Source organism: Lepus europaeus, chromosome 5 (assembly GCF_033115175.1).
Source record: "Lepus europaeus isolate LE1 chromosome 5, mLepTim1.pri, whole genome shotgun sequence".
NCBI lineage: Eukaryota > Metazoa > Chordata > Mammalia > Lagomorpha > Leporidae > Lepus > Lepus europaeus.
The window spans coordinates 87,895,654-87,910,052 of NC_084831.1; the positions used below are offsets into that span (position 1 = coordinate 87,895,654).

Below are 14,399 nucleotides of genomic sequence, written 5' to 3' on the forward strand. Positions count from 1 at the left end.
CTACATCTCAAATGTAAAATGGCATATTATTGAGAGGAACAAGTGAGCAAACAACCGTAGAGCACAAAGCCTCTGTCAGTCCTGTCTGTCCGTGGACAGTCCCTACTTTCAGTCTTGCCTGCTCACCTGGGCTCGCCTCTCTGCACATTGCTGCCACAGTCCTTTACGAGAGCAAATCCCCGAACTACCTATCTAGTTTTAACCTCTGAGCTCCTGACTTGCATTTCCAATTGTCTGTATGACAGGTTTCTTCCTCTACTCTTTTGCCATCTACTCTTTTCCACGCACTCCTGAATTCATTTTTTCATGTCTTACCTGTAGTTTGCATTATTTAAGAACCTGTTCAGGGGCCGGCGCCGTGGCTCACTTGGCTAATCCTCTGCCTACGGCACCAGCATCCCATATGGGCACCGGATTCTATCCCGGTTGCTCCTCTTCCAGTCCAGCTCTCTGCTGTGGCCCAGGAAGGCAGTGGAGGATGGCCAGGTGCTTGGGCCCCTGCAACCGCATGGGAGACCGGGAGAAAGCACCCGGCTCCTGGCTTTGGATTGGTGCAGCTGCGGCCGTAGCGGCTATTTGGGGGGGGTGAACCAACGGCAGAAGACCTTTCTCTCTGTCTCTCTCTCACATTCTAATCCTACCTGTCAAATACAAAAAAAAAAAAAAAAAAAACCAAACAAAAAAACAAACAAAAAACCAAAAAACCTGTTCATTGGTATCTTTGTCTCTATTCTCTCTCCTCTATTAACAATTCTTCAAAAATCTCATCAAAATGTTACCTGAGGCTTAAATAATTGTCTCCCTTGGATCCCATAGTAAAGCCACCACACTAAGCATGAAAACACATTTACTCGCTCCTTAAGACATCATATGAAGGCCAGCCATTCGGCGTGGTGGTTACAACATTGGTTATGACACACGTGTCCCACATCAGTGTATCTGGATTTGATTCCTGGCTCCTTACTTCAGATTCCTGCTCGTGTCAATCTTGGAAGGCAACAGGTAGTGACTCGGGGAACTGAGTTCCTACCATCTAAGCAGGAGATGTGGACTGAGTTGCTAGCTCCTGGTGTCAGATGGGAGCTCTTTCTCTGTGTCTCTTTCTCTCTTTGCCTCCCCAATAAATAAATGAAAACTGAAACACAGAAAGCACGTGAACAGCCTTCATCCAACCTATTAGAGCAGCAATGTTCAAACATTTCTGACCATGACCTTCAGAAAAAAATACATAGTGTATTATGACTAATTATACCAAATATGGTACAGAATATCATACTTGACTATAGTTAAATATGTAGTGCCTATAAAGCTTCTGAAAACAAACTGAAATCTTTTACAGTGAGAGCTACATTCTGATTTTTCTTCTCTTTTTCATATTTTAAAAATACTGGGTCATATTCTTCTAACTTAATGTTACATAGTTTGAAAACTACTGAATTAAAATTACTAACAGACGATAAACCACTATTTAAATGAAAAGGAAAACACACTGGGGGAAAAGTTTTAAGATTTACATAATAAAAACTTCAAGTTGCTGCTGTGTAGCAACACACACACACAACAACAACTTAAAAAATATGAAGTGCATATTATATTCTTAAATAAAAATACTAAATATGTAAATTCTCATTAATTTTATCTATAAACTTAATTCAAATTGCCTCAAAATATCAAGGGATATTTGTGAGAACTAGGCAAGTTGATTTAAAATGTTAATGGGGGCAGGTACTTGGCATAGCAATTAGGACGCCACTTGGGATGCCTGCATCTCCCATTGTAGTGTCTGCATTTGAGTCCGGGCTCTGCTTCTGGACAATTCCAGCTTCTGCTGATGTGTACTCTGGAAGGCAGCTGGTAACAGCTCAAGTTTTATTCACATAAAAGGATGCACAAATGGCTCTGAGTAAATGAAAAGATGGCAGACTGCACTCAGAATGAGGAAAATGCTTATCAAATTCACAGAGAGCTGCCAGTTTTCACTCACAGATTGGATAACAAAGCTTGGTAACCAGCTGTTGGCAAAGGTGCAGGCACTCAGCAGCTTCAGCTTTGCTTTCAAAGGGCGGAACCTCCAGGGAGGGCTGCTGGTACTATCAAAAATTATAAATGCACATTCACTGAGCCAGTGATTGTCCATCTATGAACCTACATGGCTACTTAATGACACATGTTACAGCAAAAAAAAAATTGGAAACAGGCTAAACATCTATTAGTAGCGAATTGGTTAAACAGAGTACATCAATATAACAAATTACAGTATGAAAACAAAGAATAAGGAAACCCTTTTTGTGCACAGAAATGAGCAAGGAGCAGAATGCTACCACCTGTGTAACAAGATGGTTGAAAAAGAAAACAAAGGGCCGGCGCTGTGGCACAATGGGTTATCCTCCACCTGGGGCGCCCACATCCCATATGGGCGCCAGTTCTAGGCTGCTCCTCTTCCGATCCAGCTCTCTGCTTTGGCCTGGGAAGGCAGTACAAGATGGTTCAAGTCACTGGAACCCTGCACCCGCGTGGGAGACCTGGAAGAAGCTCCTGGCTCCTGGCTTCAGATCAGCTCAGCTCTGGCTGTTGCAGCCATTTGGGGAGTGAACCAGCAGATGGAAGACCTTTCTCTCTGTCTCTCTCTTTCTCATTGTCTGTAATTCTACCTCTCAAAATAAATAAATAAAATATCTAAAAAAAGAAAAAGAAAACACATATAGGGGAGCTTCAAAAAGTCTGGAAAAATGGAACTAAAAGATAGCCTTTCCCATGAGCTTTCTGAAATACCCTGTACACGTACTTCAGAAGTTCATGGAAAAAGAATTAAAAGATAAGTTCAATTTGGTGCAAAAAAATTATGAAATCCTTGCATACTTTTTTGCTTGTATATGTGTAATATATCTTTGGAATGATACATGAGGAAGCAGGAATAGTTGTTGCTTATCCAGGGGAAATAATGGATGGCTACAGGTCTGGAGTAGGAAAGAAACTTCCTTGTGGAATAGCCTTCTATATCATTTGCAATTTGAACTGTGTGAATGAAATGCAGATTGAAAAAAATTAAGTTTGCAAAACAGAAATAAAACATGCAGCTTCTACAATCTTGAAAGTGCAGCTAGGCTGGTTTTTCCTTCTTATTTGCAAATTTTTACATATAAGGTAAAATACAGACAGAAAAACCTAAATAAAATAATTTTCATTCATATTACAAATAAGACTGACTGAAATAATTTAAAATAGTGACAACACAAATATTAGGCAGATAATAAATGACTGAGTTCTGAAGATGTCTTTATCTGCTTCAAAAATAGGCTGTATCTCTCTTACCATATTGCAAATATTTTGTCGGACTGAACTTCCTGCTTGGAAACAGGAGGAGACACAGGAAATACAAATCACCACTAGAATGAATGGGGGAAAGCTAAGAATTTTTCCTTTAAAGTTATTAAAGGGTAAATGCCACTTTTAAAATAAAAAAAAATTAAAACAATGAACGATTCCAATTTCTCACTTCTTCTGAATAGGAAGTAGAGACTCCATACATTCAAACCTGTGGTAACACACACAACATTATATATCTCTGATTCTGAAGGTATTCTGTGTGTGTGTGTGCGCGCACATATATTTTTAATAGTCTGATGAATCTGAAAAATACATTTTACAGATAAGACCCCACACACAAGTCAGCTATTCGGGTCACTGCTGGTTTTTAAGTGCAATAAGGGGGTTAAGATGAATGATCTTCGTCTTCCTGTTATATTTCTGATCCAGCCATACGAAAGTTTTTCTTTAACCTTTCTTCCATAAAATAAAGATAACAAAAATGGACATAGTGGTTTTTTTGTTTTTGGCAAAGACTAAAATATGCAGAGCACTTACTGCTTAATATAGACATTTAAAATTAATACCTATCCCTTCCTTTTCCAGGTTTTGAAAATCAAATTATCATTGAATGAAAGAAGTAAGCTCGGATTTGAGTTCCATTTTTCAGTTTACTGGATTTTTTTTAATTTGGGGTATCAATGATAGTTTTAGCCTCAAAATTAACAGCAGTGGGTAAAGAGAAGTTTTATTTAAAAATATAAAAACTTACCCCAAAGAAACTCCATTTTTAAAGTATTCTAGTCTACAGAATCCCACTGAAATAGAGTGTGTTTCCCAACAACGAAGTAATCTGTCATATTTCACCAATACAAAGTAAAACAGCACCAGTAAAGTCAAGTGCAGAGACAGCCTGGGAGGTGACATCCTAAAGACTGCTTGACCTCAAAGACTAAAGATCTTCAAGGCGGCTAAGAGACCACTCTCTTCAGGACTGATTCTGGAATGTGGACACCAACTACACAGTCACACTCCTTCCCCAGGACATCCTGCCTGCACACAATAGCTACTGACAACAATTGAACCAGGTCGCTATTTCCAAGCATGGAAATTTTACTATCTATAGACACAAGTTTCCCTATCTAAGTCAAGTTAAGTGGCATTTGTAAACAATCTATTTAAAAACAAATTTGGTTACTAAGCACATTTTTAGAAGTCTTAATAGAAACTACCCCATTTAAAATCAGTTACTATTTTTTCAGCTTAAAGATTCAGAAAAAAGAAAACACAATCATGATGAATCTGTGTCAAAGAGAAATTTGGAGAGGGGTTTATTTTATTAGCAAGGTTTCTATTTTCTCTTCCTGCCTCATGCCTTAAAACTTGCCCTTTGCCCTTTCCAAATATGAGTATGTTCACCATTACCATCATCTCTTCATATCCAAAGCCCTTGTACCCCAGGCTCACATCACGGCTCCACACCATCCCCAGCCCAGGCAATCTCTACTTAGTCTGAGACTCAGGAATAGTAGTCCCTCTCCCCAAAGCAGCTTTCTTTTCCTCATTCACAGAATGGACTATGGGACTGCTGCCACCTCTTCCGTCTTTGGCTCCACTACACCACAAAGGTAGCTTTTTATAGTTACACTACTTCAAAATCCGTATCACTTATCAATGGCATTGAACAGTGAAGGGCACTTCTTAAAATACCACCTTTCCCCAAATCACCTGCCTGCAAGCTGGACACTTCTCTGCTCCTCCATTCTGCCTCTCTTTGTGGGATCTATAGACACCCATTTATTCAGCAGACCCTTGAGTCAGGTCACTCTCCTCCATCACTGCCTGTACGTGAACAAACCCAGCTTCAATGCCACACGTGTCCATGACCTCTCACACTCTGCCTATCTTATGCTTTGTTAAGTTGACATCCATCCACTCATATAACAGCCATCCTCTACCACTGTCAGATCCCAGCTTAGACCCTCAACCTTCACCTCCAACTGGTCTCCTTTGCCTCTTCTCTTCTCAAATACTCCCTCTACTCTCAATCTGTCTCATATATTGCAGCCCAAGGTAATTTCAACCATTTTCAGTGGCAAGTCATTTCATCAGAGGATAATATCGCAATTCTCAAGTTTCATCTCATATATGCTACACACAATTTTAACTTAATTTTCATACTTTTAAAATAAGATCCCAATTAAGCCTTCTTGCTCTCCATCTTGTTCCCTGTTTTAAATGGATTTGCTACAAATGACCATGTTCCAACACCAAATGTCCTCACATAACCAAGAAAGACCTTTTGTACATTCAGAAAAAGAGCATCCTCTCATTCATAAAACTCAAAGTTTCAGCTTCAGCTGTTTTAGTATTTTTAAGTGTCTACTGCAAATAAAGTTTTAGCTTTTACAAGGTGTGACTTAATGGAAACATTTAATAGCAAAGCATACGTAACTCCTTACTGATATACAACATAGAAATGCCAGTAGCTGAGTGACTATACGGTCATCATGGACCAGAATGCAGTGCTTGGACCCTTCCCGCCCATGACAATCCAGCTGTAATATATCTTCCTTACCTTTCACTTTCGCAGTAAGCATCTCTGCAGCATTTTGAAGATCAACTGAATTGAGGTTCTGATGTTTATTCATTATAGACTTTAAAACACGGAGAAGCTCATCCAGACGTATATGAATGACTTCTTTGAAACAGTCTTGAAAAGGAAAAAGAAAAAATTTAAGGATTTGTTTCCAAAGGAAAGTTCTGGGAGCTTAAACTAAAAAGATCACAAATTGAAGCACATGTCAGGTGGAAGCCCTGGCTACACCTTTTGCCTATCTATTTTCATTATGTAATTACATACAATTTATATAGCCTTAGGAACATTGTCATTCTAATTCAGTAAGGGTTTCAAAGGCTCTCTCAGTTATGGCCAATTGAGTACTTCACCTTGCACAGTTTTCTCAGTCTAAATATGCTCTCCAGATTTCCCCTGAGGCAACTTCACAAGGTAAGTTTTTTTTGCCTTATGTTTTGATTATCATACACTCTGTATGATAACTTTTTTTTTTTTAGATTTATTTATTTATTTGAAAGTCAGTTACAGAGACAGAGGGAGAAACAGGGAGGGATCTTCCACCCTCTGGTTCACTCTGTAGATGGCCATAATGGCCAGGACTGGGCCAGGCCAAAGCCAGGAGCCAGGAGCTTCTCCCAGGTCTCCCCCATGAGTGCAGGGGCCCAATCACTTGGGCCATCTTCCACTGCTTTTCCTGGGCCATCAGCTGGGAGCTGGATAGGAAGTAGAGCAATTGGGAGCAGTATGGAAATGCTGGCGCTGCAGGTGACAGCTTGACCCACTATGCCACAACAATACTGGTCCTTGTATGTTAACTTTCCACACTGGAATTGATTTTCTAAAAGATTTTATTTATTTATTTGAAAGGTAGAGTTACAGGCAGAGAGAGGGAGAGACAGAATGAAATGTCTTCCATCTACTGGTTCATTCCCCAAATGGCAGCAAGGGCTGGAGCTGGGCTGATCCAAAGCCAGGAGCGAGCCGGGAGTTCCCAGGTCTCCCACGTAGTTGCAAGGACCCATGCACTTGAGCCATCTTCCACTGCTTTCCCAGGCTATAACCAGAGAGCTGGATTGTAAGAGGAACAGCCAGGATACAAACAGGTACCCATATGTGAAGCCAGCACCACAGGCAGCGGCTTAGCCTACTATGCCACAGTGCTGAGCCCTGGAATTGATTATTAATAATCATCAGTTACTGGAAATCAATAATTCATGGACATAAAAGAGCCATCATTTGATCTGTACATTTTACAAACTGATATAATATGTATGATAAAATGCCCAGATCTTTAATAAAAAGTTGTGCATTTTTTTAAAAACTGAATTAACTGCCAATGATGAAAACCTGAGGAATCATGATATAAACTGCAGATTTCTGCCCCTGCAAGGCCCACTTTCCTCCTTGGCCACAGCAGCTGGAACAGAGTGGTGCTGCCCCCATGGTTCTTCTTTCTTTCTTAGTACCCAGCTGTCTAACCCTATCTATAACCCATTCATTGGCACCATCCCTGTGATTAGAAGAATAGAGACAGAGTTTTACTGTCCCTGTAAATAAGATGACCTTATAATTTATTAGACAAATCAAAATACCTTTGCGAATCAAAAGGGGGGTGCTACTTTTAATCATGTTAGCACAATAAGCTTATTCCTGGATCATTATCCTAAGTGAATGTACAGGAAATATACAAGCTGAGTCAGGAGCACCTTGTTGTGCCAGGAAATAAGGAAGAGCTTTAAAAAAAAAAAAAAACTAAAAAGAAAAACAACAGTGAGGAGGGTATGTCAAAGGTGCACAGGAGGGGCAGCCCTGTGGCGCAGTAGACTAAGTCTCCGCCTGAGGCACCAGCATCCCATATGGGTGCCGGTTTGTGTGCCAGCGCTCCTCTTCCAATCCAGCTCTCTGCCTATGGCCTGGGAAAACACTGGAAGATGGCCCAGGCCCCTGCACCTGCATGGGAGACTTGGAAAAAGCTTCTGGCTCCTGATTGGCCTAATTCCGGCCGTTGCGGCCATTTGGGGAGTGAACCAGAGGGTGGAGGACCTTTCTCTTTGTCTCTCTCTCTGTCTGTAACTCTGCCTGTCTTTAAAAAAAAAAAAAAAAGAAAAAAGGTACACAGGAGCCAAGTGAGAGTTGCTGGTGGCTGAAGCTGGAACAATTTCAGCAACAAACAATAAAGTAGTAATGAGTCTAGGCAAATAAATGATTTCATAAATAAATGGGGGAAGAGAAATCAATCGCGTGTGAAAGAATTCTAGCTATTTCACATGCTAGATAGTCTGCCCTTGAGGAGGTGAAGCATAGCCCTGTAAGTGGGCAATGACAGTGACTGCCTTCTGAGCACAGGACAGAGAGGATGAGAGGGACTCTATGGTGGACAGACTTGACAAACACTACAGAGGACAGCTGATCAGGCTAACATCACTGTGACAAGTCATGTTCACAGTGAGTATCTTCAACAATGTGAGCAAAAGGGCACTTTACATCTGCAACCTTCTCACAAATATCCCATCACCCCATTCTAATGATAAGGAAAACCTCAAATTCTCATCAAGGCATTCTACAGAGTGTCTGACCAGTCCTCCTCAAAACAGTGAAGATGTCAAAAATGAGAGTTTGAGAAACTTACAGCTGAGGTGAGCCTAGAAAACATGACAACTGAATGTAGTATGACTGAATCCTGGGAGAGAAAAAGGACATCATAGATCTATGGAAATGTAAATAATGATGGGCTTTTAGTTAGTAACAACGTTATCACTACTATTGGTTATTACCAAATACTGGTTCATTAACTCAAACAGGTGTATGATGTTAAATAGGGATATAGGGGAACTTTATACCATTATCTTAATTCTTCTATAAATCAGAAACTATGCCCCAAATCAACTATTTTTATTTAAACATAATATTTATACATATTGACAGTATGCAGTATAATTTGCTACATGTGAACAATGATCAAATCAGGAAATTAGCATTTTCATCTCATATATTATTTATATATGTTGGGAACTGTCAGGCTCTTCCAAATGAAGTCTGTTTTAAAAATAAAAGTAGGCAAAAGATTTTTGGAATTTTTTGTACTGTTGGAATTTTTCCCATAAACATATAATTTTAAAAATTAATTTATAATTTTAATGCCCAGGAGAAATATGAATCTGCAGTTTAAGGAATTCTCCTTTATGTATTTTATAATCGTGGATGGTAGGTAGGTTGGTAGGTTTATTCAACTGAGGCAAAACCATGTAGTGGCTACAAACCACAGCCTCTAGAACCAGACCTCTTGGTTTAAACTCCAGCTCCTCGGATGAGGAATCTCGGGCAAGTTCCTGAAGCTCCCTGTACCTCAGTTTCATCACCTATAGAAGGAAGAAAATAGGGCAGGCAGGCATCTGGCACACTGGTTAAGGTATCAGACTCTCTGGGTCTCATATCCAGCTCAGCTCCCCCAGCTACTCCCTGACGCAGACGCTGGAAGGCAACAGTGATGGCTCAGGTAACTGGGATCCTGCAAGCCATGTAGGAGACTTGGACTGAATTTCAGATCCCAGTTTTGGCCACAGCCAGGGGCCACATGGGCATTTGGGAGTGAACCAGTGGATAGGAGTGCTCTTTCAACTCTCTCCCCCCGTGACAATCAAATATCTAAGTTAACTTATAAAAAAGAAAATGGTTGATATTTCATAGGATGGATTAAATGAGTAAAAACATACAAAGAACTTAGAACAGTGACTAGGCTAGGTCATGGAGGGCAGACGAACCTAGTTCTCAGGGAACCCGGGGCACCCAGCAAGGCTGGCCTCTCTGCACTCCCTAGCTTCTGGCCTTGCAAGTGTTGCAAACACCTCATGGACATGCTTAAGTAAATAAGTGAAAAACATCTATCTCCCACTGTGAGCTGGTCCTTTCACATATGCTCCCACCAAGACGCCATTCACCACGGTGGGATCCAGACAAAGGGGCTCTCACAAGGGCTGGGGCCTTGTGGTTTGCACTTTCAGTCTCCAAAACTGTGAACTAAATAAAACTCTCTTCTCTATACGTAACCCGAGAAGCTTCCATTGTTACTGCAATGGAAAACAGACTAAAACATGTGATTTGTAATATGCAATTGCTATAACCCACTTACACAGAAATTCTGGGATCCTCAATAATTTTCTTTCTTTCTTTTTTTTTTTTTTTTGACAGGCAGAGTGGACAGTGAGAGAGAGAGAGACAGAGAAAAAGGTCTTCCTTTTGCCATTGGTTCACCCTCCAATGGCCGCCGCGCCACACTGATCCGGCAGGAGCCAGGTGCTTATCCTGGTCTCCCATGGGGTGCAGGGCCCAAGTACTTGGGCCATCCTCCACTGCACTCCCTGGCCACAGCAGAGAGCTGGCCTGGAAGAGGGGCAACCGGGACAGAATCCGGTGCCCCGACCGGGACTAGAACCCGGTGTGCCGGCACTGCAGGCGGAGGATTAGTCTATTGAGCTGCGGCGCCGGCCAATAATTTTTTTAACAGTATAAAGGGATCATAAGAACCCCAGCAATAGTTTTTTTCTTAAAAATAAGGGCAAAACACTACTGCAATGACTGTCAGGATAAATGGCTCACCAACTTGAAATCCTTTTTTCCTACAAGGAAATCCTTACAGATATCAAAGATGTTCCAAATCAACATGCTGAAAAGCAGTAGTTACTTAGTAATTAGTTTCAGCAGTACTTTAAATTACACTAAGAATCATCCCAAGTCCTGCAGTTAAACACACTTCTGAAGTCTGTAAAGCTCAACAAAAATGGACACAATCAAATATAGAAAATGTCAATCACAAAGACTCAAATACAGAAAATGTCAATCACAAAAACTCAAACTCTGACCTCATATTCATCATTAATAAAATGAAATGGGTAAGAATATCTGTTCTACTCACCTTATAAGGTTACTATGAATATCAAACCAGAAAAATGAAGCTGTTTTATATTTTTAATACACACAAATAATTGTTAATAATTAATGTGTAAGCTACTCAAACTAAACATCATTGAAAACAGATTTTTCTCACACAGAATTACTTTCATTAACAAATACAACCTGGTTCTACAATATTTTGACTAATGTAATGTAATGTAATAAGTCACTTAGAAATAAAATAGCAATTATGAATATATTTTGTGAAATTACTTCTGTACTTAACAAATAATTATAATATTTAATTTAGTCATATAACTAAATATAACTTTTAAGTGTAACGGTGGTCACAATGTAAAGGTACTGAAATTAATACCGCAAGGTATTACAGATGAAAATACAATAGAGTTCAACCAATGTCTTAACACTAGGTACGTAGAACAGCAAAACTCTTACATCCTGTGTTTGCTAGTTTATCAACTATCCTTGTAATATGATAATCTTAATTTTAATTTATTGTTTCACCTAATTGCACCATTTATTTTCTGTTTCATTCAGCTCATCAAATGAAAACAGACTAGTTCCACTTTTCAGGTCCTCATGCATTCACAAAATACCACAGTGCTGATACTGAAAACACTTCATGGAAACGCTTAAGTAAATAAATGAAAAACCCCATGGTGTTTTCCTTGCTTTAAAAAAAAAATGGACAATAATTTTTTTCTTTTTTTTTTTTTTTTGACAGGCAGAGTGGATAGTGAGAGAGAGAAAGGTCTTCCTTTTTGCCGTTGGTTCACCCTCCAATGGCCGCTGCGGCCGGCGCATCGTGCTGATCCAAAGCCAGGAGCCAGGTGCTTCTCCTGGTCTCCCATGCGGGTGCAGGGCCCAAGGACTTGGGCCATCCTCCACTGCCTTCCTGGGCCATAGCAGAGAGCTGGCCTGGAAGAGGGGCGACCGGGATAGAATCCGGCGCCCCAACCGGGACTAGAACCCAGTGTGCCGGCGCTGCAAGGCGGAGGATTAGCCTGTTAAGCCACAGTGCCGGCCTATGGACAATAATTTCAAAATTAGTCTTGTTAACTCAGTTTATCCTCCCTAAGGAAAGCAATGAAAACATGGTGCAAAAACAAAAAAATTTCAGAACTTATTGCTGGGAAACTTCTACGTCTGCTGTAATAATTTAATTTATAAAACAAAAGTGAAGCCTGAGAACAGCAGCTTTCTTTATCCAGCTTCTTGGGGGCTGTAAATAGTAACAGCTGGCATTTTAAAGCACTTAGTCTAAGAGCTTCATGTACATGAACTCATCTGATCTCAAAAGCCCAATGGTGTGGCATCTTAGCCAGCTCTAGGTTATACAACAAGGTATCTAAGGCAGGGCCAGTGCTGTGATGCAGTAGGCTAAGCCTCTGCCTGCAGCGCATGCATCGCATATGGGCGCCGGCTGGTGTCCTGTCTGCTCTTTGTCCGATCCAGCTCTCTGCTGTGGCCTGGGAAAGCAGTGGAAGATGGCCCAGGCGCTTGGGCCTCTGCACCCATGTGGGAGATCCAGAAGAAGTTCCTGGCTCATGGCTTAGGATCAGCATAGCTCTGGCCATTGCAGCAATCTGGGGAGTGATCCAGCAGATGAAAGACCTTTCTCTCTCCCTCTCTGTCTGTAACTCTACCTCTCAAATAAATAAAATCTTTTAAAAAAAATCTAAGCAGCAAACTTTAAAAAAGAAATTTAGTTCAGCTTTGGAGGTTCAAAGTCCAAGTTCAGGGGGGTTGAGTGCCTGTGTGAGTGCCAGTATGTGTGTGTGTATGTGTGTGTGTTTAACAGTGTACATCACCACACAGGAAGTCAAAGAGAGACTGAGGTCTCACAATTCCTCCTGCCAGCACACCTCCAAAGCATGACCCGAGGTCTTTCAACCGGCGCTACCTCAAAAGATTCCACCACCTCCCACGTCCCAGTAGCACCACTCTCTGGGGCCCAAATCTTCAGTCATGGACCTTTGGGGCAAACCCAAACCATAGCACACAGGTGCTATTATCTCCTAGAAGCAGAAGCAGAAGTAGAAACTGAAGTACACAGATCAATAATGCCCAGGCTTACAGACATCTAGCAAGTAGCAGAATGAGGATTCCACCTGACTTGTTCAGGCTCTAGGATCTCTGTTCCCCACCACCACGCTCTGGTTACCACATGATGAAAGGGTTACAGCTGAATGGTGGGTACTCTGCCATCTGGGATTTAACAGGTTTTACCTTCCAGTTAATATGCCAGTCCTTATTAAATGGTGCTAACTTGGCAGACTATTCTGGACAAGTGTACAAGAGCACTCCATTCCCTGAGAACCGGAACAGGTGTAATAAAGGAGCTACCTGTATCTCACACTTTGAAGATCCATTTCTCACCTTCTACTCACTAAACCACAACCTTGTAACAGTCATTATTAACTTCTAAGTGATATCCACTAGGAATCACTTTAAAGAGGTTTACTTCTAGAAGAAGACAGAGCAGTACACAGCTGGAACTAACAAACTAATATTGCTAATATTTTACAAATTTTCATGCACATGGTGATGCTGAAAATTAATTGAGAGTCACTGTAAAATTAACACTCAAATTTGTCTAAAATAATATTTACATACCCTCCTATATCCACCCTAGGAAAAAAAATCAAATGTATCTACAAAACTGGTTTGTTTTTTTTTTTTTTTTTTTTTAAGATTTATTTATTGGGGCTGGCGCTGTGGCGCACTAGGTTAATCCTCTGCCTGTGGTGCCGGCATCCTATATGGGTGCCAGTTCTAGTCCCGGCTGCTCCTCTTCCAGTCCAGGTCTCTGCTATGGCCTGGAAAAGCAGTAGAAAATGGCCCAAGTCCTTGGGCCCCCGAACCCGCATAGGAGACCAGGAGGAGGCACCTGGCTCCTGGCTTCAGATAGGCACAGATCCAGCCGTTGCGGCCATTTGGGGAGTGAACCAACAGAAGGAAGACCTTTCTCTCTGTCTCTCTCTCTCATTGTCTGTAACTCTACCTGTCAAATAAATAAAATCTTTTAAAAAAAAGATTTATTTATTTATTTGAAAGGCAGAACTACAGAGAGGCAGAGAGGGAGGGAGAGAGAGATCTTCCATCCACTGGTTCACTCTCCAACTTGTCAGAGATGCGCTAATCCTAAGCCAGGGGCCAGGAGTTTCTTCCGGGTCTCCCACTGGCTGCAGGGGCCCAAGGACTTAGGTCATCTTCCACTGCTTTCCCAGGCCATAGCAGAGCTGGATCAGAAGTGGAGTCAGGAAGGACTCGAACCAGTGCCCATATGGGATGCCACCACTGCAGTGAACCAGTGGATGGAAGACCTCTCTCTATGCCTCTACCTCTCTGTAACTCTGACTTTCAAATAAATAAAATAATTATTTTTTTAAAAAATAGTGTTATGTAATCAAAAACAGAAAGCTACAGGAGGCATTAAATTGTTTTTTTTTTCTTTCAAATGTTTTACAGTGTCAATCAACACTTGCAAGCACTGAGCAGCAGAAAAAGACATTTTGATATCGTTTCTTCTAGCCCAATATAAAAGCCTTGCACTTTTCAAAGCCTCAGATTTTTGCTTTTCCTGACATAATGTTCCACGTGG

The 14,399-nt window shown here is 41.0% G+C and overlaps 1 protein-coding gene across 3 annotated transcripts in view; it reads right to left on the bottom strand.

Moving 5' to 3' along the window:
* ARHGAP29 (Rho GTPase activating protein 29) overlaps nucleotides 1-14,399 on the bottom strand; it is a 79,112-nt gene that overhangs the window by 38,370 nt on the left and 26,343 nt on the right. For all 3 annotated transcript variants that reach the window (XM_062191775.1, XM_062191776.1, XM_062191774.1), the window contains exon 3: nucleotides 5,885-6,019. In XM_062191775.1, coding sequence (XP_062047759.1) covers nucleotides 5,885-6,019 — 135 coding nt within the window. The remainder of the gene's footprint in view (nucleotides 1-5,884; nucleotides 6,020-14,399) is intronic.